The 27,283-nt window shown below is 44.4% G+C and overlaps 2 protein-coding genes across 2 annotated transcripts; one reads left to right on the top strand and one right to left on the bottom strand.

The window, feature by feature from the left end:
• Positions 1-609: 609 nt before the first annotated feature.
• MED31 (mediator complex subunit 31) lies at positions 610-10,736 on the bottom strand. Its single transcript, XM_075904900.2, has 4 exons — positions 10,533-10,736; positions 6,407-6,484; positions 3,976-4,072; positions 610-2,013 (listed from the first exon to the last, which is right to left on the bottom strand). The coding sequence occupies exons 1-4, from the start codon at positions 10,540-10,542 to the stop codon at positions 1,821-1,823; spliced, it is 378 nt and encodes a 125-aa protein (XP_075761015.1). The 5' UTR covers positions 10,543-10,736; the 3' UTR covers positions 610-1,820.
• A 2,795-nt stretch (positions 10,737-13,531) lies between these two features.
• On the top strand, positions 13,532-25,613 carry LOC149521914 (uncharacterized). Its single transcript, XM_089772182.1, has 3 exons — positions 13,532-13,956; positions 22,687-22,795; positions 23,598-25,613. Exons 1-3 carry the CDS (start codon positions 13,792-13,794, stop codon positions 23,867-23,869), a joined length of 546 nt encoding a protein of 181 aa, XP_089628308.1. The 5' UTR covers positions 13,532-13,791; the 3' UTR covers positions 23,870-25,613.
• The last annotated feature ends 1,670 nt before the right edge of the window (positions 25,614-27,283 follow it).

Below are 27,283 nucleotides of genomic sequence, written 5' to 3'. Positions count from 1 at the left end.
TATTCCTACTTTGAAGGAATAAGATCCTCCAGAAAAGGGCGCTTTTTCCGGAGGATCGGGGCCAGTGTAGATGCTCTTTTCCGGCTTTTCTAAAAGCCGGAAAAAAGCGGCGGACATTTTTATTTAAATGCCGCGGGGGATATTTAAATATCCCCCGCGGATTTCCCTATTGCGATCGCTGAAATTAACATGCCCCTTCCGGAAAAGGGGCCAGTGTAGACGTAGCCAGGAAGAAAAGTCTTTCATGTGGAATAAAGGGAGAACTAAATGAAGCAGTTAAACAGTGGATGGGAAGATGAAATTCAGATGTATCTTAATTTTTCATAAGCTAACTTACCCATTAGTCTAGAAGCCCTTATTAGTAGGAACTTATGATCTAGTGCACAGGCTATAGAAACAGCCCAACTGTCTTTCAGCCTATATCCCTAACTCAAAAGCTGGCTGGTAATATTTGCTGTTCTTATAAACACTTTTCATACAGTTCTTTTGTCTTTCTAAAAGTAAGTATTAGGCTGGCTACTTTCCACAGTAAAAGTCTGTTTGACCTTTCCCAAAGACAGCTCTGTTTCTTCTACAAGATATGAATCCATTAACACTTTAGGCAGGACAAAACTTTGTTACTTTTTATTAAAGGTAGTCTGCACAGCAGTTAGTCTTTCTGAAAAGTAGCATCACAGGCCATGAAGATTAAAACCATTTTCTTCCCTACTTCTAGAGTAGGAATTTTATTCTTTATAACTGACATTCACTTCAATGAACAGGAAGAAAAAGTGTAATCCTTGCCTTTCTTGTACAGTTTGGTTATTACACAGTTGTTTGGTATCCCTGCTGCTTTTTAATTAAGGCTTTAATTGGCATCTGTAGTGGTTGTCACCTTGTTGTAAAGGAAATAGCCATATTAAAGATAAATACTTCACCTATGACCTTTCAATACAAGTCTTAAAAACATTTACAATTGCCTGCAATATACTTATCCCAATAATACCACCCCTGTTAGTTTCTTAGTAGCAAGAGCCTTCCCAAACCTAGGCCAAGCTTGCTGACAGTAAAGAGACAAGATAAAGAAACATTTACTTCAATTGAATGGGCCCTATTATCACAGTGTTCTCTCCCCTTTCTGTGTCTGCACTGGTTATTTCCTATCTCTTCTTCATCACCAGGAAACCCTGTTATTCACACCTCTTTGGTTTATAACCTTTCAAATTTTAGTACCAGCAAATCTGCATTAAATAGATAGCAAGAGCAGTAAACAAAGAATTAACAGACTCAAATAGAAGTGCCATCTCATTAAGGTTTTCTGTAACCTCTCATTTGAATTGTGCACATCTTGCTCTTAAAACAAATAGCTCTTCACATCACATGGGAAATCCTAGATGCACTTTTAGAGCCATCTTAAACCATGCCACTATCCTCCAAATAGTGCAGTTCAGAGCATATGCCTTTGTACAGACTTTTCAACTATAAGTTATTTCAGTGAGATAACCCCATGGTTAGATACCAAGGTAACCTTAGATAACAGCATTTAGTTTTCAAAATAAATACAAGAATGAAGGCCTACAGTCAGCAACGTGAAGAATATTCTTTCTTTTGAAAGACAAAATCACTACTGAAGGTTCAACAAAGTAGGCACCAGCTACATGTCATTAAAGTAGACACTGCTTGTAGATAGGAAAACAGTAACTCAAACCAAAAATGTTCTCTATCTACAGTAGAACATAAAGGTATGTACATCACTGAGGCCAAAGCTATAAGTCAGTCAATTTTTCACTTGCAATTACATGTATTAACATGAAGTAAACATTGGCACTGTGTCAAAACATTCATTTTACAGAAGTACTATTCTGTTGCTGCTGCTCGGCCAGTGCTTGCTGGAGACGCATTCTTTTCCGTGAATAATGCTGCCAGTGAAGGATCTGTTGTTCATCAATAAATTTAGCACACTGAGCATTTACCAGTTCTTTACGGAAGTGTTCATATTGGAGCAGCTCTAACATATGCAAACACTGAGGATACCTGGATTAAAAATGAGTACATTTAAATACAAACTGATATAGGGTTTTATCCAATTTAATATACTACCACTTTCTGTACTAAAAATCCCATATTCTAAGTTTTATTTTACCTTCTTTATATGCAAGATATTCCTGTTTCGTGAAGAACTGATCCTTATTATAATCCAAATAATTAGTTATGGTAATGTATTCTTTAAGATAACATGGAAAATGGCCCCACAATCTAATTGAGGCCTTTTAAGTTATCCATTTATTTAAATGTTCTATATAGAATATGCTCAGATTTCAATCATGTTGCTGATAATTTCAGTTTGAGAAACAAAGAACCAAATCAACAATTTTCCCCTCACCCTTCTCGGAGTCACTTTTCTAAAGTTAAAAGTCTCAGAGGGTTAGCTATGTTCGTCTAACTGAAAAAAAATTAAACAACGAATGGGTCCCGCAGCACCAAAGTTAGTCATAGATTTCCATTAAAGCTTCTGTCTATCAGCTGTAATAGTTATAGGCTTCAGAATAGGGATGTTAAGAACTAGTTGGATAGTCACTCCCCCCTTGCAGCCCAATAGAGGCAGCAAGAGTGGGGGAGAAGAGGGGAGTACTTCAAAGCGGCAGCGCCGTACACTTTGAATGCTGCAGGGAGCCCAGCATCAGGCTCCTTGTGGCATTTCAAAGCAGCAGCTGACCCTGGGCTTCATGCGGCGCTACCACTTTCAAAGGGACAGTGCTGCCTTATCAACTAATCGAATAGTCGATGCAAAAATGCATTGACTATTCCAGTGTTTCTCAACCAGGGGTACTCGAGAGGAGTCTGGGGGGGTACATCAACACAACTGAAATTTGGAGAAAACTGAATTTTTGTTTTAAGTTTTACAGCGCTTTATTATTTTTGTACTTTTTACACCCAAAAATTTTATTGCCTGCCCGGCTACGATTAAGTTGTTTAAACAAATGTGTTACAATGGTAGAAAAAAATGTTGTGCCCTGAAAACTGTAGGTACTGGGGGTACTTATAATTTTTTTTAAAAAGGAGTACTTTATTAAAAAAAGGTTGAGAAACACTGGACTATTCGATTAGTCAATTACATGATACTTCACATCCTTACTTCAGAACTTCATGTGTAAATGTAGAACAAGAAAACTTACACAAAATGTGAAACAAGTCTTCCACATTAAGACGTGTGCATAACCATGCTGTACTTTGTCATTTCTTTTGCCTTGCAAAATGACTCTGCAAGTGCTTGTTCTGTGCCGGGCTCAGGCTTTATAGTATCAGTGCGTTCAAGAATATTAATAGAGCCCTACGCATATAGAAACGTCTATCTGTGAATGCAAATATCTCTGGATAGAAATTGGTGGTATCTGCTGAGCCACAGGGCTGTACTCCCAGGAGACGCTGCAACCAAAGGAGAAGAGACGGCTATCGGGGTCAGTGCCCTGTATTGGCAGCTCCTCCCAGCTGTGTCTGTACCATAGCCAGGGTGCTATACAATCCCAGAAAGGAGGAGAGCTGGAGGGGAGAAGGCAGTATGTCTGAAAGCAGCTGCAGGCAAGGGCTGATGGCTCCTGGTAGCAGTGGCACCATGCTCCTCCTCTGACTGCAGCATCTCCTGGAAGTACAGCCCTGCGGCTCAGCGGATACTGATTTCTATCTGCGGCTATCCACAGGTAGACATTTCTATCTGGGCAAGGCTCTAAATAGTAACTCTCAGCAAACAAGGAAGCTTCTGTGGCAAGCTACCAAACCAAAATTTACTTGCATAATTAAGGAAAGGTAAGTGACACCCACGTATCTATTGTATTAAATACAAGGTCTTCTCATGAGGCCTGGACTGTGGATGTTTCACACTTTATAATCCAAATTAGTGGACTGGAAACAAAGTAAATACTGATGTACTATTATATAACACACATCATAAAGGTACCTATTATAACAATAAAGAACTCAAAATAATTTAACACTTACTTTAGGTATTTCGCATATTCAGGTTCTTTCCAGTAAAGTAAATATTTAAGATAGTTTACAAAAGATTTGTCTTTGAAATACCCTCTCTGTGCAAGAACTGAAACCAACAAACAAGAGCATATCAGGTGAATATGCAAGAAAACAAATGATATTTAAAACTTTAGAAATGCATATACATATGAGAGCTTCTTTCTTTGTGCCTCAGTGTATATTATTAAAGAGCACTTATTTTTAAAAAAATTTTAAACCAACTACTGTTACAAATAATTCCCAAGATTCCTATAACTGAAAGATGAAAAATACTCCTTTTTTCAATAGGTTTATTTTGCATATGATAGCATTCTGTTTATAGCAACTTAGTCACCTTTTGTGTGGGTCTATCACACAGCAACAGATTAGAGAACAGACTTTTAAAAACAGAACATTGTGTCTAACATCATATAACTTGGCAAGAAGGTTGAGGGGCACATTCAGTTAGCATCTGCTCCCTATCACTGTGTGATTTGGAAAAGACTGATATCTCACATAACAACCTGGCTGAAGCAGAAGCAGCAGCTAGCTGATGCTTCAGCTGTAAACCTCCATTTGCTCATCCCCAATTGAAGCATGGCTTGAGCCCAGCCTGCTGCCACACCCAGACTTCCCTCCTCCCACCTGCATGCTCCCATGAGAACCGAAAAGTGCAGTCTCTCGGCAAACAGAAGCCACTCCTGGACCATTCCCCCATTCCACGGGGTTGTGCTCTGGCCTCTCTCTTATTATGCTTGCCACCAAAATTAGTCCCGCTTCTCCCCTAGGTACTCTTATGGTGTACTTGCTGAAAAGTGACCGCCTAAAAGCACAACTGTGGCCTTGTACATAACACATCTCTGTTGTCTTTAGACAGACCTTAATTTTGTTATAACAGATTAGGCTTTACGCTCTACAATAAGGATGTGAACGACTAGTCGACTATCTGATAAGCCAATACTTATCGGATAGTTAACACACTAGTCAATTAGTTGCTCCGCCTCCCTTGCTGCCTATCAGAAAGAGGCAGCGACGGGGGGGGGGGGGGGTGCTTCAAAGCCACAGCACCACATGGAGCCTGGGGCCAGACCCTGGGCTCCATGCAGCACTGCCACTTTGAAATGCCGCATACAGCCCAGGGCCCAGCTGCACACAGCGTTTCAAAGCAGCAGGGCCACATGGAGCATGGGGTCAGCGGGGGACTCAGACTGCTGCTATTGTTAGAATTCAGAGGTGAAGGTGCCCTTATCGAGTAATTGAACAGTCGATGCAAACTGCATCGATTATTCAATTAGTTAATTAATCCAAATTTAACATCCCTACACTACAATGTATGTCCAGTAAAGTTTGCTGTACACTTTTCATTACAGCGGGAATACCAGTCAGCCTACTGTGCACTACCCTTGTATCAGTTGTCTGCCTGATACAAATCTGCAGGCGAATATGGACTAGGGAAGCAAGGAGCAAATGCAATCCGCCAACTTGGATGGGGAACGCGTAAGAAAATGGAGGAATATGCTGCTGGGGAGATACACATGGAGTGTCAGAAAAGGAGACTGTGCAGAGAATGCCATGTGGTCCATGGCGGATGTGATGGACTGCATGGCAGCATTCCAGGACTCCTTCCTGGACAGGCACCCCCTGTTGCCCTTGTGGACCAACGCTCACTCCTCTCCAAAGGGCCCTAGAACATGGGGGGAGAAGGGAGGGGCAGGGTCTACTATGACATCTGTGCAGATAACCAGAAAAGGGAAAAAGGGTGCAAATGGACTATTTACCGTTGTAGGGGGAGAAGGGAGGAAACCAGTGTATTATGGGTCTCTGATGACATGTACCCACAACCACCTGCTGTATGGTTTGGTCCCAGCGTACCCTGAAATCACAACCCAGACTGCAAAGCAGCACAAGCACTGTGGGTTGGCTATCCACAGTGCATCACTCTCAAAGTCAAAAGGCAGCCACTCTACTGGGTGAGGCGCTACTTCTAACTGCACTGAATTCTTGTGCACAGTGGGGACACACCTTCAACCTAACAAAATCAGGTGCTTAAAAAAAACAACACTTCAATAAATTCAACCTTATCTCAAAGTGTAGGCATGGCCTTAGTAATTCCAAATACGGATGTAAAATCCTGTTTGACTAACCGATTAAATGTGATGTTTAACTGATTAAAAAGGGGGCGCTTCAACCCGGACCCACTGTGGACAGAGGATGCACCAGCACATCTGGAGCACCCCTGTCCACAGTGGGCCCGTTGGGACAGGAGCAGTCCCCAGCCACAGCAGGTAGGACACTGCTACAGCTCCCATAGGTTAACTGAAACCTGGGTGATGCTTACCAGTCAATTGTTCACATCCCTAATCCTGAAACAGTAGCTAATATTTATTCCTCAGATCCTAGACATTTCACTTTACGTACTTACAATTGAGGTAATTGGGGTTTGCCAGACACTGAACAAATTCCAACTCCAGTTGGAACCGAAGTCGATTTCCAGTATCATCTGATGTCAGGGGAAAAGGTAGGTCAGTATAAATAAACCTCATTTATTCTATACAGATGAAAGCTAGAAAAACATTAATAAGGGTCTGAACTATTTGAAAGGTTTGCTTCTCAATACGAGCCATATAGACAGAAGCACTTCATCTAAGCAATCTTCCCCCACCCCAATCAAATATATTCATTTGGCAAGATAGTTCTTACCAAACCTGAAGTATTGTGTCAAATGAATCAGTGTTTGGCACATCAGTAAATATAGCATCAAACCCATATTTTTACTAGGCTACCTTATAGAAAGATACACAGGTGATGGGGAATCTACCATATGCCCATGTCAGTTATACCAACAATCAGTTATCTTTACTGTTAAAAATGTGTATCTTATTTCAAGTCTGGATTTGCCTAGCTTCAACCACAGGATGTCATCTCTTTTTTTGCTACATCAAAATGCCATTACTATCAGAAATCTCTTTCCCGTGTAGGTAACTGAAGACTGATCAAGTCACTTAATTGTCTCTTGTATAAATTAGATTATTGTGAGAGACTAGGGAAGTTCAAAAGTGCATCTTTCAGGTCCTGAATTATTTTTACAGCTCTTTTCTGACCTGTTTCCAATGAGGCACCAACACCAAACTGGACACAGCAGTGGTATCACTAATGCTGAATACAGAAGTAATATAACCTTTGTACTCCTGTTTCAATATTGCACTGCATATACAAGGACAATATTTGCCCTCTTAGCCATGACTGGTTATCTACCCTGACCCCACAGTCTTTCAGTATCATTGTATTTCAGATCAGTTCTTCCCCACATCTTATTAGTGCAATATTGGGTGCATGTATTTTGTATATTTGTTGATTTTTAAGAAGTCAGATGGGATTAAATAAAGAATCTTAGAGAAGTCCACCTATGTTAGTTATCTTTATCAACAAAATTTATGAACACACAAAAAAAGATCTATTTTCCAGACATGAATAACGAGTCCTGTGCCATCATAAAGGCTAACACATTTATTTGCGCATAAGATTTTGAGGGCTAGAGCCCACTTCACAATATGTATCTGAGGCTCCGTCCCAGGAAAACTTATGCCCAGATAAATGTTAGTCTTTCATGATCCACAGGACTCCTTGCTTTTGCTGAAAGAGACTAACACAGCTCCCCCTCTGAAACTTGTGTCTAGTAGGGATGTAAGCAACTAATCGAGTAGTCACTTCCTCCCCCCACCCCTTGTTGCCTCCATCAGAAAGAGGAAGTAAGGGGGGAGGGGGAGAGAGAGATTGAGGCTCCGTGGGAGGGGCCAGGGGAACAGCTGCAGCGTTCCTCCTTTGAAATGTACAAAGAGTCCCCACTGGGGCTCTGGTACATTTGAAAGCAAAAGCACCACATGGAGTCTGGAGGCAGTGGGGGGGCTCCCCACTTGCCCTGGGAATCCCCGCGGTGGGGCCAGCGGGCTCCATGCAGTGTTTGTCTTTGAAATGTACAAGAGCTCTTGTGTGGCACTTCTGCCTTTGAAATGTAGCAACAGCAAGGCAGGCTCTTGCTACATTTCAAAGCAGAAGTGCCCTTATCAAATAGTCGATGGAAATTCTATTGACTATTTGATTAGTTGATTAATCTAATTTTAACATCCCTAATTTATAGACATGCTGACTCATTAGTTATGTAACTATAATTTTTTTTTTACTATCTATCTCACATTAGGGATGTTAGCATGTATCCGTGTACACAATTAACCAATAAGAGAAGCAGCAGCAAGGGGATGTGGGGAGGTAGATGGGAGCTGGTAGATGCAGGAAGCTGACTTTCAAGCCAGTTTCCTGTGCATACCAGCTCCTGCAGAACTGCCTGTCCTGTCATAGAGGCAGCAGTGTGGGGGGACAGGTGGGAGCCAGTGCTCGGGGGGGTGCGGGGGAGGTAGCTGGCTTAAAAGCCTACTCCCCAACAAGCACTAGCTACTGCAGAGCCACCTGCCTCCTCACTCTGCTGCCTCTCTTTTAAGCCAGGTCCCCATGAGCGCCACCCTCCTGCCTGCCTCCCTGCATGTAAACATGCAACTACTAAAATTTTCAGCAGTTACACATTTACACAAATAAACAATTTTTAATTTCCCTATCCTGTATCAGCTTTTTGATGATTCTGAGTGATGACTGGCTAGCCTGTAAAATGGGGAATTAGGGTAAAATAGAGTCAAAGCTCTCCAGAGCCAATAGCTCATGGTGCTGAGAGGGTGGTTAATGCACATTGATCAGTTTCATACCCAACAGTATGCATGCAAGTGATGTAGTCCACATAAGTCAGTGGCACCAACCAGTAGATCAGGATCCATCAATAGATCTTGGAGCCTCTGACAGGTGATCCTTAATGGTTTGGCCAGGAAGCTATCAAGTGCTGGCACTTCAATTGCCCCTCCACCCACTGTCACGCTGCTCCTGTCCTCTCCTTTAGAGCTGCCCCCCTGGAAGCCTCCTGCTTGCTGTGCAGGGTGTGGGAGAGAGATCTTGGAACCTTTGCTCTCTAATGGTAGATCCTGATCTACTGGTTGGTGACCACTGTTCTACTGCTTGCAAACTGTGTTAATTTTGGTTTTTGACTGGTCTGTCCATTTCATAACTTTCATTTTTTACGCTTAATTTAATTCTTTCAGTATTGAGTTCTAAAATGCCTAACCTACTGTGGCTGGAGTTTTTATCCCTGTGATAATTGCTGCTCCTGGAAGTGGCTGGTATGTCCCTGCAGCCCCTGAGACAGGAAGAGCAGGGAGGTCTCCACATGCTGTCCTTGCCTGCGGACCTGTCCTGCATGTCCTATTGATCGATAAGAGGGAACCGTGGCCAGTAGAAGCTGTAGGCTCAGTGCTTGTAGATGAGGGGCAGCACATGGCACCATGGAGCCATTGCTGGACATGCCGACTGCTTTCAGAAGTAGTACAGGGCCAGGGCAGAAGTAAGCCTGCCTTAACTCCTGGGCTCCATCGCCCAGAAGCTGTCTCAGTTAAACGGTGCTCAGCCAGAGCCTGCTGAACCCTTGTCCCAGCCCTGAGCCTCCTCCTACACCAGAAGAGAGTCCCCCTGTACCCAAACTCCTTCCCAGAACTTGCACCCTGAAACCCCTCCTGAACCCCAAACCCCCACCCTGGGCTAAGCCTGGATACCCTCCCACATGCCAAATCCCTTGGCCCAACACTAGAGCCTGCGGCCCAACCCCTTAACCCCGTCTGGTGAAAGGGAGAGAGGATGGGGGAGGAAGGGAGATGAAGTGAGTAGGGCGAGGCCTCGAAGAAAGGGTGGAGCATGGGCAGGGCCTCCGAGGGGGCATGAAGGAAGCAGGGCACGGGTATATGGGTTTGAGGTAGAGCTTACAATTCACTTAAATTGAAAAAAGTGATCTTGTGGTGATCTTTTTAAAAGGTTGGCGACCACCCATATAAGTAGAGCCCCGTCAACCTGCGGGGCTACCCGCTTGGCGTCCAACTCTCTCCGACTGCCCCGACCCAATGGATCCGAGCGCCAGTTTGCAGCTTGGGGAACTGGAGGTGGCCTTCCAAGCAGCACCTCCCGACCCCCGGGCTGCAGTCAAGCGCCTTCCCCGCTCGGCCGCGCTAGTCCAGTGTCAGAGACGCGGAGCCCTAGACGAGCCCAGCGAACTGAACCCGGGGGGAGGCTTGAGTCGGAGATGAAACACCCGACACGCAGCCCTCGCCAGGGAACCGAGGCCCCTGCGCTGCTCGCGGGACCGTTTCCTCACGATCGCGCCAACAGGAAGCGCATTGCTTCCAGGCAGCAGCCTTCGACACACCGGGGGCCACGCGGCGGAGCCGGTGCGGGGGGGGTTACAACGCAGGCCCTGCCCCCCTAAGGAGCCAGGGGCGGGGGAGACTCGGCGCCTTCGGGAGGGCAGAAGTGGGGACAAGGCCTGGGGGGAAGCGGCGCCCGCTCCGTTCACCCCCCCCTCCCCCCGGGCCGCGCTCCGAGCCCTTCCCAAGGCGGCCAGCCGGAGCCCTGCGCGGAGGGAGAATCCCCTGAGTAGGGAGGGAGCCGCCCTGGGCGCTCACCTGTTTCCATGGCTGGCGGCTCCACTCGCGCGCCGAGCACAAGATGGCGGCGGCACTGCCCCCTGCCGGCCGGAAGCCTCGCGGAAAGCCGCCCTGGTGCATTCTGGGAAGCCAGGCGGCGCGTGGAGACGGTTACTAGGGTAACGAAGAGGGCGCGCCCTCCAGAGCTGGTGGTGGGGGCGGGGCCTTGACCTGCTCGCCCCGCCTTGTGTGTCCCTTGCTGCCAGGACCTGCCCTTACCGTGCGCAAGTGGGTGACGTCACACCAGAGGGAGGAGCGGTACTGCTTACCACATCACACCGTGTGTGACGTCACCAGGGACTCCCCTGTGACGTCACTGTGCAGCAAGTGTTGGGAGTAGCTGGACAGGGACCACAGGGCGACCAGGACTAGATGGGAGCTGACAGCACCAAAGGGGAATTGTTCAGTGCGGTGTGTAAGGAAATAACGGAAAGAGAGGAGACAAAATCAAGGCCACCTCTTCCCTTGCCAGTGCTGGAGATCAGTCTTCCAGCCTTCAACTGAGCTGGTCTATTTAAGAACTGCTAAATTGAGTGCCTACTCCTTGATTCGCGGGAAGTAAGGGAAGCTAACAGGAGCGTTTGCTCCCATCGGCCTCACTCTGGGAAGATGTCGCCAAGCTCGGCTTACGGCATATTCACACCAGCTACATAGTTCACAGAAATGGAGTTGGGTACCGTAACCCGACCTTTCAGGTCTAGTGTAGATCTGGCCTACGAAGGATAGCTTCTGATACACTTCCTGATAATGGGCCCGTCTACACAGCTGGGCTAAAGCCAAAATAAGCAACGCAAAGAGATCAGACACCCCTAACAATTTTTTCTTCTCTAATTATTGTAACCTAGTGTGCCTGAGGTAACCCTTGCTGAAAAAAAGCTAGGGCAAGCTGCAAAAGGCAGAGAAAATTCTCCCATGATTGATAAGTAACACTGAAAACTTCCCAACCAGTCACCAGCTGTGCTTCTGATTCCCCAGACTGGTTATCAAGAAGCCAAAAAAGAAATCACATTGCCCCATTTCATGCATTCCCGTTCTTTGTCTCCCAATCAGCATTTAGGTCGAGTACAGTGAGAAGTTTTTTAAATAACTCTGCTCTCTATACAAAATATACATCTGAACCCAAAAGGGCCAGCCACATTGTCTGGTCAATATTTGGTTGGGTCTGAAATACCTAAAATACCATGCTGCCAGCCAATCCTGTAGTGTCTAAAGCTAAAAGTTTATATAAAGAAAAAAGAAAGAACAAGAAGAGTATTAAATGATGGAGCAGCAACATTCATGCAAAGACTTCAAAGTCCATACATCAGGGTCAAAGCAGGAGAGTTTGGGGCTTGAAAGCCCCTTTGGAGCACATCCACAGCTTGGATGGCACATTAATTCTTTTTTCAGAGATTCAGCTTTTAAAAAAGTCACTCCAGAGATAACCAGGAGTGAAGAGAAAAAGGAAATGATGCAGTTGCCCTTTATATTCCTCTTGCTTTGTGGCTTGTATTTCATATGTTCCAAATACAAGTTTCACAGCACACGAGCATGGAAAAGATGTAGAGTTCACTGTCCACAGGAATGCCCCAGATGCCTTGGCAAGTCATAAGTTACATCCAAGGGATGGGCAAACTACGCCCCATGGGCAGTGTCCTAGCCATCAGACCTTTTACTCCAGCCCAGATGGAGAGCGGGGTTGGGGACTTCTCCCATTCCATGTGCTGTTGCTGTGCTCGGCTCCCAGAAGCAGAGGCAGTATAACAGCCATGGAGCTCTTAATACTGCCCCTGGACCAAGCAGTAGCTCTGCAGCTCCTATTGGCCGGGAATCAAAGCCATTGGGAGCTGCAGAGAGGGCAGCATCTGCAGGCAGGCTAGTGCACTGAGCTGTGTGTCTCCATGTAGGAGGTAGAGCTAAGACATGCTGCATCCTGCTTCAGAAGCCTTTTAAATCTGCATTTGAAAGGGAATCCTCTGAACTGTCATTCATGCTAAAATTCAACACTCTACGCATGGGTCTCAACAAGGACCGCAGTTATCTTACCCATTACAAAGATAGCTTCCCTAATTATCACCTCTAATACCATTAGCTCACAGACATTTACCTTCCCCCCATCTCCCTACTGTTCTGAAATTTGATTTGTCCTTTTTATATGTGTTCTTTTTTTTTAATTGTATCCTTTGTATATATGGTTGTGACTATTTTCTTCCACTATTTGATCTGAGGAAGTGGGTCTGGCCCACGAAAGCTCATCATCTAATAAACCATCTTGTTAGTCTTTAAAGTGCTACATAGTCCTGTATTTTGTTTCAGCTACACCAGACTAACACGCCTACATTTCTATCACTATTAGACACAATTACAGCACTCACAAGGGAAAATGGTTTCCCTTCAGAAACACAGAAAATAAAGGTAGACCATGATGATGCAGACAAAACAACAGAGGTGGAAACCCAAAATGTGGAGATAAAAGTCTTCATATTCTCCCAATGAAATCAGCAGCAGGGTACAGAACTGGGTCCACAGCCCACCATACTGGTTAAGGTGAAGCATTAATCATGTATTTTAATACTAAATGCAGCTTTATACATAAAAGTAAATACATAAAAACTGCTCTGAAATGGTTCCTACTTTTTTGTATCTAGTCTCATATCTCTTGCTCACTCATAGCTGCCTATAATTTTAAAAGCTTCAGAGGGGTAGCCAAGTTAGTCTGTAACAGGAAAAACTTAAAAAACAAATAAATAGTCTGGTAGCACTTTACAGACTAACAAAACATGTAGATACCAAAAAAAGCTCATGATACCATCTACATGTTTTGTTAGTCTGTAAAGTGCTACCAGACTATTTGTTTTTTTTTTTTATAATTTTAAAGTTTGCATTGGCTGCTAAAGCTGAAGCATAAACTCTGGAATCAAAGTTCACTTTTATATCAGTAACCTCCCTTTCAAACAATGGTCTTTACTTGCACTCTTTTTCAGATGATTGCAAAAAAAGCTTTTGCTTCTTGCAAAACATTTGCTTTGCAGAGCTCAATTATAAGGACAAATGAGAATTTTTACATCTAAATTTTTGAAGTTTGCTCCATAAGAAATCTTTTTGTTTGTTTGTTTTTGACACTAATGTGATTGACTATAAGGGTTAAAATTTTGTCAATATTCCCAAATGAATGCTGGCCATGTGACCTGCTCCCTAGATAAGCAAGTAGGAAAGTTTTAGAGCACATTCTTCACAGTTCTTTATAACGTCAAAGATAATGGCAGCACAATTTCTGCAGGAGATTGGCAATGTAAGTGACTGCAAAGAAATGATGATTTTAGCCATAAAGTGGGTACAGAAGACATTTCCAAATGTGGAATCAGTTACCACAGGGACATTGCATTACTGGATGGAAGAGAAGCCAGAAGAATTAATCATTCTTGTAAGTAATTTATTACCTATGAATTAAGAAAGTACTTTGTAATTAAAATTAGTCTTGGTCTCCTGACTACCCAATTTAAACGGATAACATTTTTCCATGTTCAAGAAATATTTTTTGTGATCTGGATATCCAGGTAGATTTTGTTTTCTTTACTTATGATCTCATGTCAGACCTCTCGTCTCCATTCACTTCACATCTTCTCCACGTTGCATAGGTAAGGCCTTATAAAGCTAGGTGCAATAGGACACTAATAACACTTTGCTCCTTTAAAGCATTGGGTATCCAAGGATCCCAAAGCATGCTGGGTTCAGTCTCTATGCCAACTACCATGCCTTCTACCATTCTTTCTTGACCTGATTTTGATGTATGCATAACTGTGACAAATTAAATATAAAGAAAGTTATAATCAAGCTAACTCATAAGACTGGAGCTTCAGCTGCTGTAAATTGAGGTAGTCCTGTTGAAGTCAGAGGCACTATGCTGATATATGCCAACCGAGGAATTGATTCTGCAGGAAAATTGAAAGCCACAGGTTCACACATAGGATTCTTCAAGAAAATAAACCAAAAGAAGTTCCCATCCCATTATTTATTACCAGGCATTGTTATAGTGAAGGAGGACCTTAAAATCTGGGCTCAGAAGACAAGGCTATCACAATTGTTAGCAAGGTATGAAGCATCAGGTAGCATCAGGTTCCCACATCTGACTTAATTCTAATAACATGGCTGGGGCTTTCCAGAAAAAAAAGCCCACAAATTATCAGGAGGCTTGTGATCAAATCAGGAGAGTTGGCATCATGGATAGCTAGTCACTTTCACAAGATGATTTAATAGTTTCACAGTTTACAACTATGGACAGGATGACTCTGCACACACCTCCCCCAGGCCATAGGAAGGTGCTGGTAGTGGCATAGAGATAACAGCAGGAAGCCCCACCCTAACCCCGCAGCCCTTTGGGTGGTATTGGCAGGGGCCCATGATGGGTTTTAAATCAACCGGGGGGCGGGGGGGGGCAGCAGAGATACTCACCCCACCCAAAGCCCTTCCCAAGGAGGGGTGCCCACTAGCCCATTAGAAAGATCTGAGGCCTGGCACTGGTCCTCAGATAAATTGAGTTTGAGACCCTTGTTATAATGTTTCTGGTAGAATCTGAGCACCAGTTACTTACACTGAAACCCATTTATTCACTGGCTGGACACCAACACTATGACTTTTCACTCTGCCTGTCTAGTATGGCTGCTGCTCCCTACTTAGTATAAGTGGTGCTGTAGCCAGGGTGAAGAGGTGTTTGCAACTGTGCTATCTAACCCTACATTAGTGCTTCTAGCACTGGTGAATCATTAACATCACTTTTTGTAACACCTTGATTTTCCAGTCTGGTCTCCCAACCAGAATCTAGTGTCTGAGATGCACCAATGCCCAGCAAAAGCATATCATGGTACAGGAAAAAGGAATGGGGTACTGGCAGCATGCTCAGTCCCTGGAGAGGCCAGGTAAGAGAGCTCTGTCTGAGGAAGCCGGTATTTTGTGGAGCTCATGGATTGCTGTTTTAGTCCTGGTTCCCCAGGTTGGTTGGTGGGGTGGAGGTGGGGAAGAGAGAGAATGTTAATTTTATCTGCAACACATTGATTCATCACAACTTCATGCTGTACCAGGTGTTCCCAGATTCTAATGGAGGAAACTGAGTGTAGAGAAAAGATAGGGCTCCAGGCAGACTCTCTAAGAAAGAAAGCTGTAGTTATGGTCTTAGACAGGCAGTTTTAATTTTCATTTGAAATCAGTTGCCAATCTCACTTCAAAAACAGCCAAGTTCTTCATCCTTTTCTTAAGGGAACATGAATTCTAAACACAAGTAGTCCTGTGGCACTTTAGGCTATATCTGCAAAGCAACAGTATTACAAAATAACCAGCATTGTTTTGAAATAACACAGTCCACATCTGCACAGCTGGCAGTTATTTCAACAATGTCAAAATACTGCCAAGCTGGAGGACTTCTTACTCTGACTCCTGCAACCCTCATTGTACGGGGAATAAGGCAAGTCAGTGGAAGAGTGCTCTGTTTTGAAGTGCTGTGCAGACAGCATCAAAACTTGAAATAAGGTATTTTGAAATAAGCTACACAATTGACATAAAAAGCTACGCAAATTGTGTTGAGTTAAGTCCTGCTGTGCAGAAATGCCCTCAGAGACTGACAAAAGTGTGTGAGTGTGTATATAGATACTAAACTCCGAGAGACTCTGGGAGACAGACCCATAGTGTCCTATAGACAACCACCTAACCTCAAGATGATTCTTACCAACAACCACAGGACATACCACACTAATACCAACCCTGGTACCTTCCCTTGCAACAAACCCTGTTGCCAGCTGTGTCCACATATTCATTCTGCTGATACCATTATTGTACCTAACCAAGTGAGTTATAAGATCAAGAACACATATTCCTGCGCATCCAGAAATATAATTTATGCTATCATGTGCCGAAAGTGTCCGTCTGCTATGTACATTGGACAGACGTCTCAGACACTTCACCAAAGGATCAATGGCCCACAAAACAGATATTAGACAGGATCACAAAGATAAAACAGTTTCTTGCCATTTCAACCAGAAAGGACATTGTCTCAACGACTTGATTACCTGCATCCTGCTTCAAAGACCTTTTCAGACCACACTTCAAAGAGAATCCTCTGAACTGTCATTCATGCTTAAATTCGACACTTTACACTTAGGTTTAAACAAAGACATTAATTATCTTACCCATTACAAAGATAGCTTCCCCAATTATCACCTCTAATATCATTAGCTCACAGACATTTACCTCCCCCCCCCCGCATCCCCCTTCTGTTCTGAAATTTGATTTGTCCTTTTCACGTGTTCATTTTTTTAAATTGTATCCTTTGGTATATATGGTTGTGACAATTTTCTTCCACTATTTGATCTGAGGAAGTGGGTCTGGCCCACGAAAGCTCATCACCTAATAAACCATCTTGTTAGTCTTTAAAGTGCTACATAGTCCTGTATTTTGTTCCAGCTATACCAGACTAACACGGCTACATTTCTATCTCTATTCTATATATATCTATATATATATCTATATCTATATCTATCTATATATATATATATATAGAGAGAGAGAGAGAGAGAGAGAGAGAGAGTGTCAAGAGCTTTTGTGGACAAAACCCACTTCTTCCAATGAGATGATTATAAAGGCCAGACAAGCTCTCTAGTGAAGTTTCATTCATCCAAGTTTTGTCAGAGTGAGAGCCAGGGCTGGATTTAGGTGCAGGCAACCTAACCAACCACCAGGGGTGCCAGACTCCGGTACTGCAAGTTATTCAACAGTTTAACAAATGGAGAGGGGCACAGATTGCAGAAGATGCTCTTTGCCTGGGGTGACATTTGGTCTACTCGGTCCTGGTAGCAGCAGTTAATTAATGGAACTCTCTGAAAGAGCAGAGCAGAGCAGAGCTGCAGTGTTGCCTCAGCACCTTGGCCAGGTACTTACTTCTGAGGTTGTATATTTATTCCAAATGTTTCCTTTCTGCAAATTCCAGCCTTTCAGATCTAGGCTACAAGAAACCTCTAATGCTGCCAAGTGAGCTAGGTTTCATTTCTCCTGCTGTTGTTACATTGCAGTGACAATCCTACTTACAGATTTACCTGTCACCTGGAATGTGATTATTTTTGTAATTACTTTGCTATTTTTATAAGCTAAAACATTGTTTAAATGTATCAGTTAGGAACTGCCTATAAATGTATTTGTTAAACTAACATGAAGCATGAATTTTTTCTGGGAATTGGGTTATAAAAACATCTAAGAACAGCTTGTTCTTAACTTTTGTTAATATAATAGGGTTGCTTTTTCAGACAGGATCTTAGTGGTTGTGGAATACTACTATTATCATGTTGAAATGTACAAAGTCACTCCCCGGTAAACACAGACTTGAGGCTAAAAGGAGAGATCAAATAGATCCCACGTGTCTGCTTTTCTATTCTGGAATGAGATTTCACTCCCAATAGTGACTTCAGAGGCGAGGACCCTATGGAAAGATTGACTCACAGGAATCAAATTAGCATGTAGGTTTGCCAAAATCAAGTCAAGAATCTCAATTCTCAGCCAGTGTCACAAGGTTCAACTCACCACCACAACACCTCCTGCTGGTCATGCTGTGACTTAGCTCTATCAGCCTCCCAGGGCACTCTCTGCTAGCTCGGTCTCACGGCCATCACTTCTATGCTGTTCTTAGTCCAGACCCACATCAGTCCCTATCCACAGCATCCACCTTAGGGCACAGCCCTCAGGCTAAGCCCCAGTGCTATTGCCCTCCCGCTCCTGGGGGAGCAGCAACGTACTGTCTTGGCACTCACTGAAGAGGTCCACTGTAGAGTTCAGTCTAGCCTTTCACTCCAGAGGCAAACTGAAATCTATCCTGACCACCTTCATCACTGGCAAGTGTAAGTGGAGAACGGGGCAGAGAGAACAGGGAGCCCAACCCAGGGACCCTTTAGTGGCAGCCTCTCACTGCCCCTCCTCCAATCCTAACATCCCCAGTTTCCCTGGGCCACATTCCCACATGCCCATCACCTTTGGCTCCTGCCCCAACCTCTCTCTTCCCAGGGCCCAGTTGTCAGCTGCCCCCGCCTAACCAGGAGCTGTTCGAGAAGCTGAAATGGTAATTTTGGCCTGTCTGATGAGTCAGACACCCCTGCCCGCTGGTCCTCCCTATGGCCCATCTGTGCGCCATCCTCCACTTAGCCATACCCTGCCTGCCCCCCAACCCGAGTACCCACGCGCTGCCTGCCCTCCCAAGTCCCAACACCCACATGTTGCCTGCCCCCCAAATCCCAACACCTAATGCTGCCTGGCCCCCCAAGTCCCAACAGCCACATGCTGCCTCCCCCCCAACACCCAACGCTGCCTGCCCCCCCAAGGCCGAACATCCACACACCCCCTACCCCCCAAGTCTCAACACCCACACTCCACCTGGTCCCTGCAAGTCCCAATGCTGCCTAGCTGCCTAACACCCAACACTGCTTGGCAAATACCAGCCATGGGCAGCCAAACAGAATCTACTGTGAGCCAGGAGCATTTTGTAGGTCTTTCGATTACAGGCAGTCCCTGAGTTACGCGGATCCGACTTATGTCGGATCCGCAGTTACGAACGGGGCCGTCTCCCTGGTCTCCAGCAGACCAGGGAGAGGAAGCAAAGTGGCGGAGCACGCGGGCAGCGGACAGCCCAGATGCGTCTGAGCTGTCCGCTGCCCGCGTGCTCCGCTGCTTTGCTCCCTGTCCCCCTGGTCTGCAGAGCAGGGGGACGGGGAGCAAAGCAGAGCAAAGCCGCGGAGCCCGAGGGCAGCAGGACAGCCACGGCGCGTCTGGGCTGTCCCGCTGCCCCCGTGCTCCGCGGCTTAGCTCCGGACGCCTGTGGTACAGCAGCTGGGGCGCTGCCGGTTGGTCCCGTAGCGCCACTCTGGGCGCTACTGGACCAACCCGGCAGCACCCCAGCTGCTCTGCCCCAGGCGTCCTGATTCAGCCACTGCTGGTCAGTTTCAGCAGCGGCTGAATCAGGACGCCTGGGGCAGAGCAGCTTGGGTGCTGCTGGGTTGGTCCAGTAGCGCCGAGGAGCAGTGGCGCTACTGGACCAACCCAGCAGCACCCCAGCTGCTCTGCCCCAGGCGTCCCCAAGTCAGCCGCTGCTGAAACTGACCAGTGGCTGACTACAGGAAGCCCCTGCCCCGGGCTTCCTGGAATCAGCCGCTGATCAGTTTCAGCAGCAGCTGACTTGGGGATGCCTGGGGTTCTTAAGTTGAATCTGCATGTAAGTCAGAACTGGCGTCCAGTTTCAGCCGCTGTTGAAACTGATCAGTTTCAGCAGCGGCTGAATCTGGACGCCAGTTCCGACTTACATACAGATTCAACTTAAGAACAAACCTACAGTCCCTATCTTGTACGTAACCTGGGGACTGCCTGTATATTGATTGAAAACGACCTGTGTAAAGAAATGGACTTTACTGACATAATTGAAGAATGTGCTGCCAAAAGAGCTAGACAACTATAATAGACTTAAATACAAATTAAAATGTTTAATTATTAATGCAGAATTATGTTTACGAATGAATTACAATAGAATTAAAATAAAAATTATCCAACTAAATTAAGTTTCTATCAAATTTACCCAATTCACATTTAATATGAAAATAGCCTTCGATTTGCGCATTTGATGCATTTTTTCTATTTTCTCTCCAAAGTGAGGCCCATGAAATTGTGCTCCCCTGGGCCCTGCAAAACTCTCATCTGCCCCAGGCTGGGAGCCTCTGGTCCCGTGCAAAAGCCGGGCGGGGGGTGGCTGGGAGTCCTGGACCCCACCCCACCTCACCCCACCAGGCTTTTGCGCACGACCACAGGGCTCCCAAAGCCAATCGCGCTCCGCCTTCCAATCGCTCCCCTGCCCCCGCCTGGCTTCCTTCCGATGCCCCGCCAGAAATTCACAAAATACCAGACATTGCACATGTCTGATATTTTCTGAATTTTTCTACCGGATAGACGGTGCAAATACCGGACACCTGGCAACCCTAGTCACAGTTACTAATATCAGGGACAAATTAAAAATCGATTATAAGAAATAAAGACCAGGAACATTTTCTGGGGAAATATTCTGTTAAAAAGCTGGTGACTTTGTAGGGAAGAGACCTGAACATGTGACTATGAGCACAGAACTCTCAGCTCTGACACTATGGCCTTGAGCAGATGAACTTCCTGTTTCCGTTTCAACTCTAGAACAGGGGTAACTGACAGTACAGACTTACCTACTCTCTCTCAGCTCTTGGGCTGTTTATTAGTTGCGATCCTGTGACCCAATCTCAGCTCCTGTGAGTTCAATGTCACGACTCACGTGAGCTAGGATTGCGAACTTGCAGCCTAATTATTTCTTAAGCACACTGAAGGCATGTAACTATTGTTTGCTCTATATTATTTATGGTTATAAAACTGCATTTGTGCAGATCATATTTAATACAGGTAGGAAGATGAACTCCATGCCATTAAGCCTGTGTACATGAAAACAGTGTTGTAAAAATGACATAGTGCTATTGTAGGTATTGATCACAACACCTAAGTGGCAATAAAGTTAAACTCTTGCATTGTCATTATACCTATTGGCTACGTCTAGACTGGCATGATTTTCCGCAAATGCTTTTAACAGAAAAAGCATGTGCGGAAAAGAGTGTCTATATTGGCACGGACGCTTTTGCGCAAAAGCACTTTTTGCGGAAAAGCGTCCGTGCCAATCTAGATGCCATTTTCGCAATCGGGGCTTTTTTGCGCAAAACAGTCCTGAGCTGTCTACACTGGCCCTTTTGTGCAAAAACATTTCCGGAAAAGGGCTTTTGCCAAAACGGGAACATCAAAGCATTTGCACAAGAAGCACTGATTTCGGACAGTAGAATGTCAATGCTTTTGCGCAAATTCAAGCGGCCAGTGTAGACAGCTGGCAAGTTTTTCCGCAAAAGCAGCTGCTTTTGCGGAAAAACTTGCCAGTCTAGATGCAGCCATTTTGTTCTGTGACAATAGGCAGCAAGAGATCTTGTCAGATCACAAGTGAAAGCGTAGGCCTTCGCCCCCCCAATAAAGAAAATGAGGGTTTTGTGATTGACTTTCAGGGCCAGAATTTCACTGCCTAATTTCATCCACCAAAAATGGATTCAGACTCAATTCATACTGTCAATTTATGTAGCCTCTCTGTTGACTGGAAAAAGGTTTGTGTTTAAAACCTGAGCTATTACACAACATCACACAAACAACTTTACATATTGCTTATGAATTTCAGAATGGTTACTTGGGATTTCTGAGGAATTACAGATAGAAATAACAGCCTTACATCTTATAAAAGCATATTGTATGAGATAGCTGTATCATGTTTTGCACTGGTGTAGTGACAAAAAGTGATAATTTTGTAGTAAGAATTCCATCAAGTGTATATAGAACATTAAAAGCTATTGCTAGATTTTGTTAGTTTCAGATCTCATCTATAAGCTCTTAGCACACTAGAAACTGTTTATTTATCTCAGAATGATAATAGGCTGAAGTGACATTACCCACCAGAGGTTGCAGGAAGTGTTAGTATGTTCCTACCCAATGCTGAGACCCATAGAAGTCATCTTCTTCAGCCTATACACCTTAAACATCTTTCCCACCTACAGGGCAGTTTTGTCCCTAACTCTGTCAGTAGGTCTTGAAAGATTTTATCCATAGTAGGTCAGACAGAACATGTACAGACTGTAGAAGATCCTGTTTCAAATATGGTTAAATAATAGAGAACAGGGTGCACATTATGTTATATTTATAACAAGCCTGTGCAAAGTCTGCAATTTTTTACTCCAACTCTGTAATTGTAACTCAATAGCATAGTTATCGCTGACTGAAATGATTGTTAGAACATGCTTAATTAAAGGCTTAACTGTTTGCTTGAGTTTTATTTTTGAGGTCAAATGACTGGTAGGTAATGTGTATTCACAAAGCTCATCCCATAACAGACTTTGGTGAAACTATCTTCCTCTGGAATTTATTAGACACAGATGAAATTTTAATGAAGCCATAAGTTTAGTTGTTCAAAGACTCAAGTTTCTGTGAACATGAACATATGTCCAGTTCTGACATTAATCATACTGAATATTTATAAAGCATTGTACATCTCATTTTAATGAGTTAAGATTGGTCAATGTTTGGTTCTTAGGACACGCGGAGTGCCGCTGAATTTGAAGTCAGCCATCTGCCAGGGGCAATACTTATTGACCCTCAGAGTGATACACTGCAAGAATTTCTGCAGAAACAGCTCCTTCCAGGTACAGAAGATCTCAGTAGGACACGTTAGTGGTTGTTGCAAACAGCTTTGAAGTGTCTCTCAGGAGAGAATTTTTAAAAGTGCTCAGCAAGCAGATCTGGGGTCAGAGTTTCAGAAGTGCTCTGCCCATCTGGAGAATGTCTTGGCGTACAGTGAGCTGAGATTTAGGGATGTGCAAAAAGGCCACTCTTTCGTCACCGTCAGGAGCTCTTTCTCAGCCACAGCCAAGAATTTGGGCCCTAATATTTTTTAAAAGCCTTACTTGCTTTACTAACACCACCCAGGATTATGAAGACTAAACCCAACAAAAAACCTGATTTACTTTTCATCCAATATTCTAGATTATTATTATTACATTACTCACTGAGTGGCACTCAGCCTATATGGTGTGATTCTCAACCTGTTGCTTGTGAGCTGTTTGCAATGCAATCAGCATACAGCAATGGCCCATGTGACATTCTCAGGGCCACACAAGTGCTATGTGTACACTGAGTTTTGCCAGAAGAGGCAATGTAAATGAAGCACGGATTAGCATTTTCTCACGCTACATTTGCATAATCTCTTCCGGCCTGTTTGCGCAAAAACAAGCAGTGAGAACAGGTCCGTTTTGCGCAAAAAACACTTTTTGCTCAAGATCCTCTCCCTACATTCTAATAGCTTGGAAAGTAAAAGTTGAATAAAATGGACCCCAATTATTTTTTTTAAAACTCATGATTTTTGAGTTTCGGGGAGTTGGCAATAATGGATTGTAGTTATACATAGTTTTTCAAAACTCCATCTTGGTTTATTCTGTTCTATTTCAGAGAGTAAACTACATAAAAACATTGTTTGCTATTGCACCATCGGATACAGGTCTTCCATGACTGCGCAGAAAATAAATGAGTTCTTGTCAAGTGAAGACAGCCAAACTTCCAATGCTTCCCTAAAGGTTTATAATGCAGAAGGAGGACTGGTGAAATGGGCCAATGAAAGAAGGTTGATGATGGACAAGCAGGAGCATCCCACTCACCTCGTTCACCCCTACGGGGTAGTATGGGCAAAACTACTAGAGCCAGAGCTGCAAGCACAGATCTAAAGCATTTCTGCAAGTCTGAGATTGATTGGGGCCTCAAATTAAGAATAATAATTAATGGGGGCCTCAACTGTGTCTTTTAGGCATAAGCATAATGCTATTAATAATAGAGAATTGCAATATGTAGCATAGTTTTAATTGATAGCAGAACAGGTAAACATACTAAGCCAGCTTTTCAGCCAGTCTAATGTGGAGCAGGAAGGTATGACAATTTACACCAGTCAGACTTTGAAATCCAAATTTAATAATTAAAGCACAGGACAAGACTCCCTGAGATCTCTTCCAGCCCTAGGATTCTATGAATACAGAATCCATCTGCAGTCTGGTGTAAAGGGACAAGACCTAGAAAATGTTGGGAACTATTCTGAAACAGACTGTTGTGCAACAACATAAGAAATGTAATAAAATCCCAGCAGTCTTCCTCTTATGCCCAGATGGAAAAGAACATTTTAGCTTTATGCACTTTTTCCTTAAGTCTTCCAGCCTGTCACTCTGTCACCCATCTCAAGCACTGTTAAATAAATAAATAATATCTAATAAAAATACACATAGAATTCCAAGGTCCAAATCATAACAAATAGAACAGCAAAACAATGCATTTCTAGTATCTCTGCTAGGGCATATCTACAGTGGGGAGTTATTTTGAAATAACCCCCTTATTTTAAAACAACAAGGTGAGCACCCATGCTACCAAGCCTGTTATTTTGAAATAATGGGCTTGTTATTTTGAAATAACAACTCCTGCTTGTGAAGAGGCATACGTTTATTTTTAAATCGTTATTTTGGGAGTTATTACTGTGAAATAACTTATTTCAAAATAACTTGGTAGTGTAGACATAGCTTTACTGTTTAAAATTTGCTGCAATCCTGTATTCACCAGATAGCTTGTCTAGATTCATCTCAACTTTCTGGGAACAACATTTGGACCAGTCCTATAGGTCAAGAGAATGCACCAGCTGGAAATGCATAGTAACAGGTAAATAAAAAGTAAGTAAGTGAGGTTATTTTCTCCTAGTGCGTTAGGTACTAAATATACACAAGCTCACCCACCAATGGTGAAAATAACTTTAATTCTTGGTCCTTGCAAAGGTGATGCACAAATAGTTACAGTTTCATGGAGGCCTAAATAAATATTTGGGAAGAAGTACAAACCCTCTAACTGCACTCTAACCAGCCTGCATGTGCTTATTATTTGCTCAATTGCAGTATAATCTTGACTCCAGCTCTGAAATCCTTAGAAAGCATTTCTAAATATACGCACCTTTCAGCTTGGTTACTGGACTTTTTAGGTGAGTGAAAATAGCGCACTACTCTTTGAACCTCTGTCTTTTCCTAGACCACTTTATTTTTAAAATAGCTGTTGACTTATTTTAAATAGTTGTATATGGAATGCTACAGCTAAGAGAAATCTGAAACTGTTATTCTAATTTCTGAGGTGCCTGTTCAGGAAGTTGTACTCTGGCAAAATAATAATAATAATAATAATAATAATGATAATCATCCCAATCTCAAGAATGGTTTGTTGGGGTTTATGTTTTGTTTTATATTTTGCTCTTAACGTTCAAACCTTACAGCTTTAAAGGCCTAATCCAAAGCCCATTAATGTCAACAGGAGTCTTTTCATTTTTTTTCCAATGGGTTTGGGTTAGACCCATCATCACCAGCCCAGCTACAAGACACACGATGAGCACTAAGGCAAGGGATCTGAAGAAGAGCCTTCTGCAGCGCTAGAGATTCTAAAGTAAGTCAAAGATTGAATGACACCTGTCTGACTAGTATCACAGGGGTAGCCTTATTCGTCTATAAGGTGTCACAGGACTTCTCATAGACAAACAGATTTATTGGAGCATAAGCTTTCATGGGCAGAGACCCACTTCGTCAGATGCCTGTCATCTGACGAAGTGGGTCTTTGCCCACAAAAGCTTATGCTCCAATAAATCTGTCAGCCTATAAGGTGTCACAGGACTTTGTCACTTGTCTGACTGTGACTGAAGACAACGTGTGGAATGATCAGATTTATGAAGAGAAAGCACAAGTGAAATATCTAATTAAACCAGGCCAAAGCCACACAACCTGAGCAACCAAGACAACAAGGTTGGCATTTGTTGAATGAGGTATAGAAGACACACAGCTAGAGCCTATTACATAAGGGAGACTTAGAGAGAAGTGCCAGTATTACTGGCACACAGAGAACCAGTTCAGAGTGTGCTGGTACATCCAAGTGGCAGAGGACTCCTCAAAACCATATAACACAGGTGTCTTTCTAAGTGTCAGGTTTCTCTGGAACGCCTAGTCAGCATGACCACCACACTTCAAGCCAGGAACCAGACACACTCTAGAGCTTTCCTGAGGTAGAAGCAATAATATTGGGGCCCAAGCAAACCCCTCTTGGGTTCCCGTTGTCCTGTGGGGCTCCTCCCACCCCATTGTGGAGCAACCCCCCCGCCCTCTCTCAGCCTTTGCCTTGTGATCTTTAGACTGGGACTCAAGAGCTGCTTCCACCCCCTCACCAGGTAGGGGCTCTTTCTTCCCAGATGGAGTGCTCTGGGGTGAGCTGTCCCTTTAATGCCACAGCAGAGTCCCTCACATGGCTGCCTCACAGTCCCCTCTCAGCTCCTCCACCAGAAGCTGGGTGTCACGGGGCACACGCACCACCACAGCATCTCCAGTCCTAGGAATTAGCTCATTTGGCTTGCTGGACACCTCCCTCTAGCTGGTGTCTTCCCGTTTCTCTTTGACCACAGTGTCCTGTTCAGGACACTGCCCTTCAGCACTGCCCACTCTAGTCTCTCTGCGCCCCCTTCGGGGGGGGGGATTATTCACTCCACTGCACACTTCAGGGTCCTCCCCTCCCCATGGGCCCCCACTTCTTCTCCCAGGGAACACCCAGTTCCCTGTACCCACCTTGCCTCAGTGGCCCACTGTCAGTCTTCTTCTAACCCCTGCCTCAGGGATAAACTGCAGCCTGCAATGGTCACTCATCACTGGCAAAGGGATGTGGACCTGCTGCCCTTGCCTACCATGGCTGCCCCTTGCAGCCGCAGTAGCTTCAGGCCCTGAATCCTGGGAACTTGGTTGGCAAGAGTCTCCCCAGCCCTGCTCTACCTCCAGGAAGCCTCCTGTTTCCCTGGCAGTTAGGTGCCTACTGCTGTCTGTGCAGAGCAGCAATCAGTTCTCCCTCTCCTGCCAGGAGTCTTTTATATAGCCCCCAGCTGGGCCCTCATTAGCCAGAACTACCTCAGCTGGGGTTTTGTTCTCAGCCCTTACTCAGGGCTGGGGTTTTGCCCTTAAAGGGCCAGTGCACGGCAAACACCCTGTCACACTGGGAAAAAAAAAAGGGAAAGTTGGACCTGGCTTCCTAGACCTAGTTTCCATTGAAATTCAGCTCAAGTCTCTGACTGCCTTCCGCCCCACCCC

Source organism: Pelodiscus sinensis, chromosome 21, assembly GCF_052426305.1.
Source record: "Pelodiscus sinensis isolate ZL-2025 chromosome 21, ASM5242630v1, whole genome shotgun sequence".
NCBI lineage: Eukaryota > Metazoa > Chordata > Testudines > Trionychidae > Pelodiscus > Pelodiscus sinensis.
Note: the sequence above shows the minus strand (reverse complement) of the source record. Positions and strands in the feature narration are given on the sequence as shown.

Bases quoted from the DNA above. Each gene is read 5' to 3' on its own strand.
- MED31 (XM_075904900.2), bottom strand. The intron at 4,073-6,406 runs GTAAGTACGTAA...TGTTGGTTTCAG, and splicing joins AAACCCCAATTACCTCAATT to TTCTTGCACAGAGAGGGTAT. The intron at 2,014-3,975 runs GTAAGTGTTAAA...TTTTTAATCCAG, and splicing joins GAATATGCGAAATACCTAAA to GTATCCTCAGTGTTTGCATA.
- LOC149521914 (XM_089772182.1), top strand. From the start codon at position 13,792: ATGGCAGCACAATTTCTGCAGGAGATTGGCAATGTAAGTGACTGCAAA. The intron at 13,957-22,686 runs GTAAGTAATTTA...TTTGGTTCTTAG, and splicing joins CAGAAGAATTAATCATTCTT to GACACGCGGAGTGCCGCTGA. The intron at 22,796-23,597 runs GTACAGAAGATC...GTTCTATTTCAG, and splicing joins GCAGAAACAGCTCCTTCCAG to AGAGTAAACTACATAAAAAC.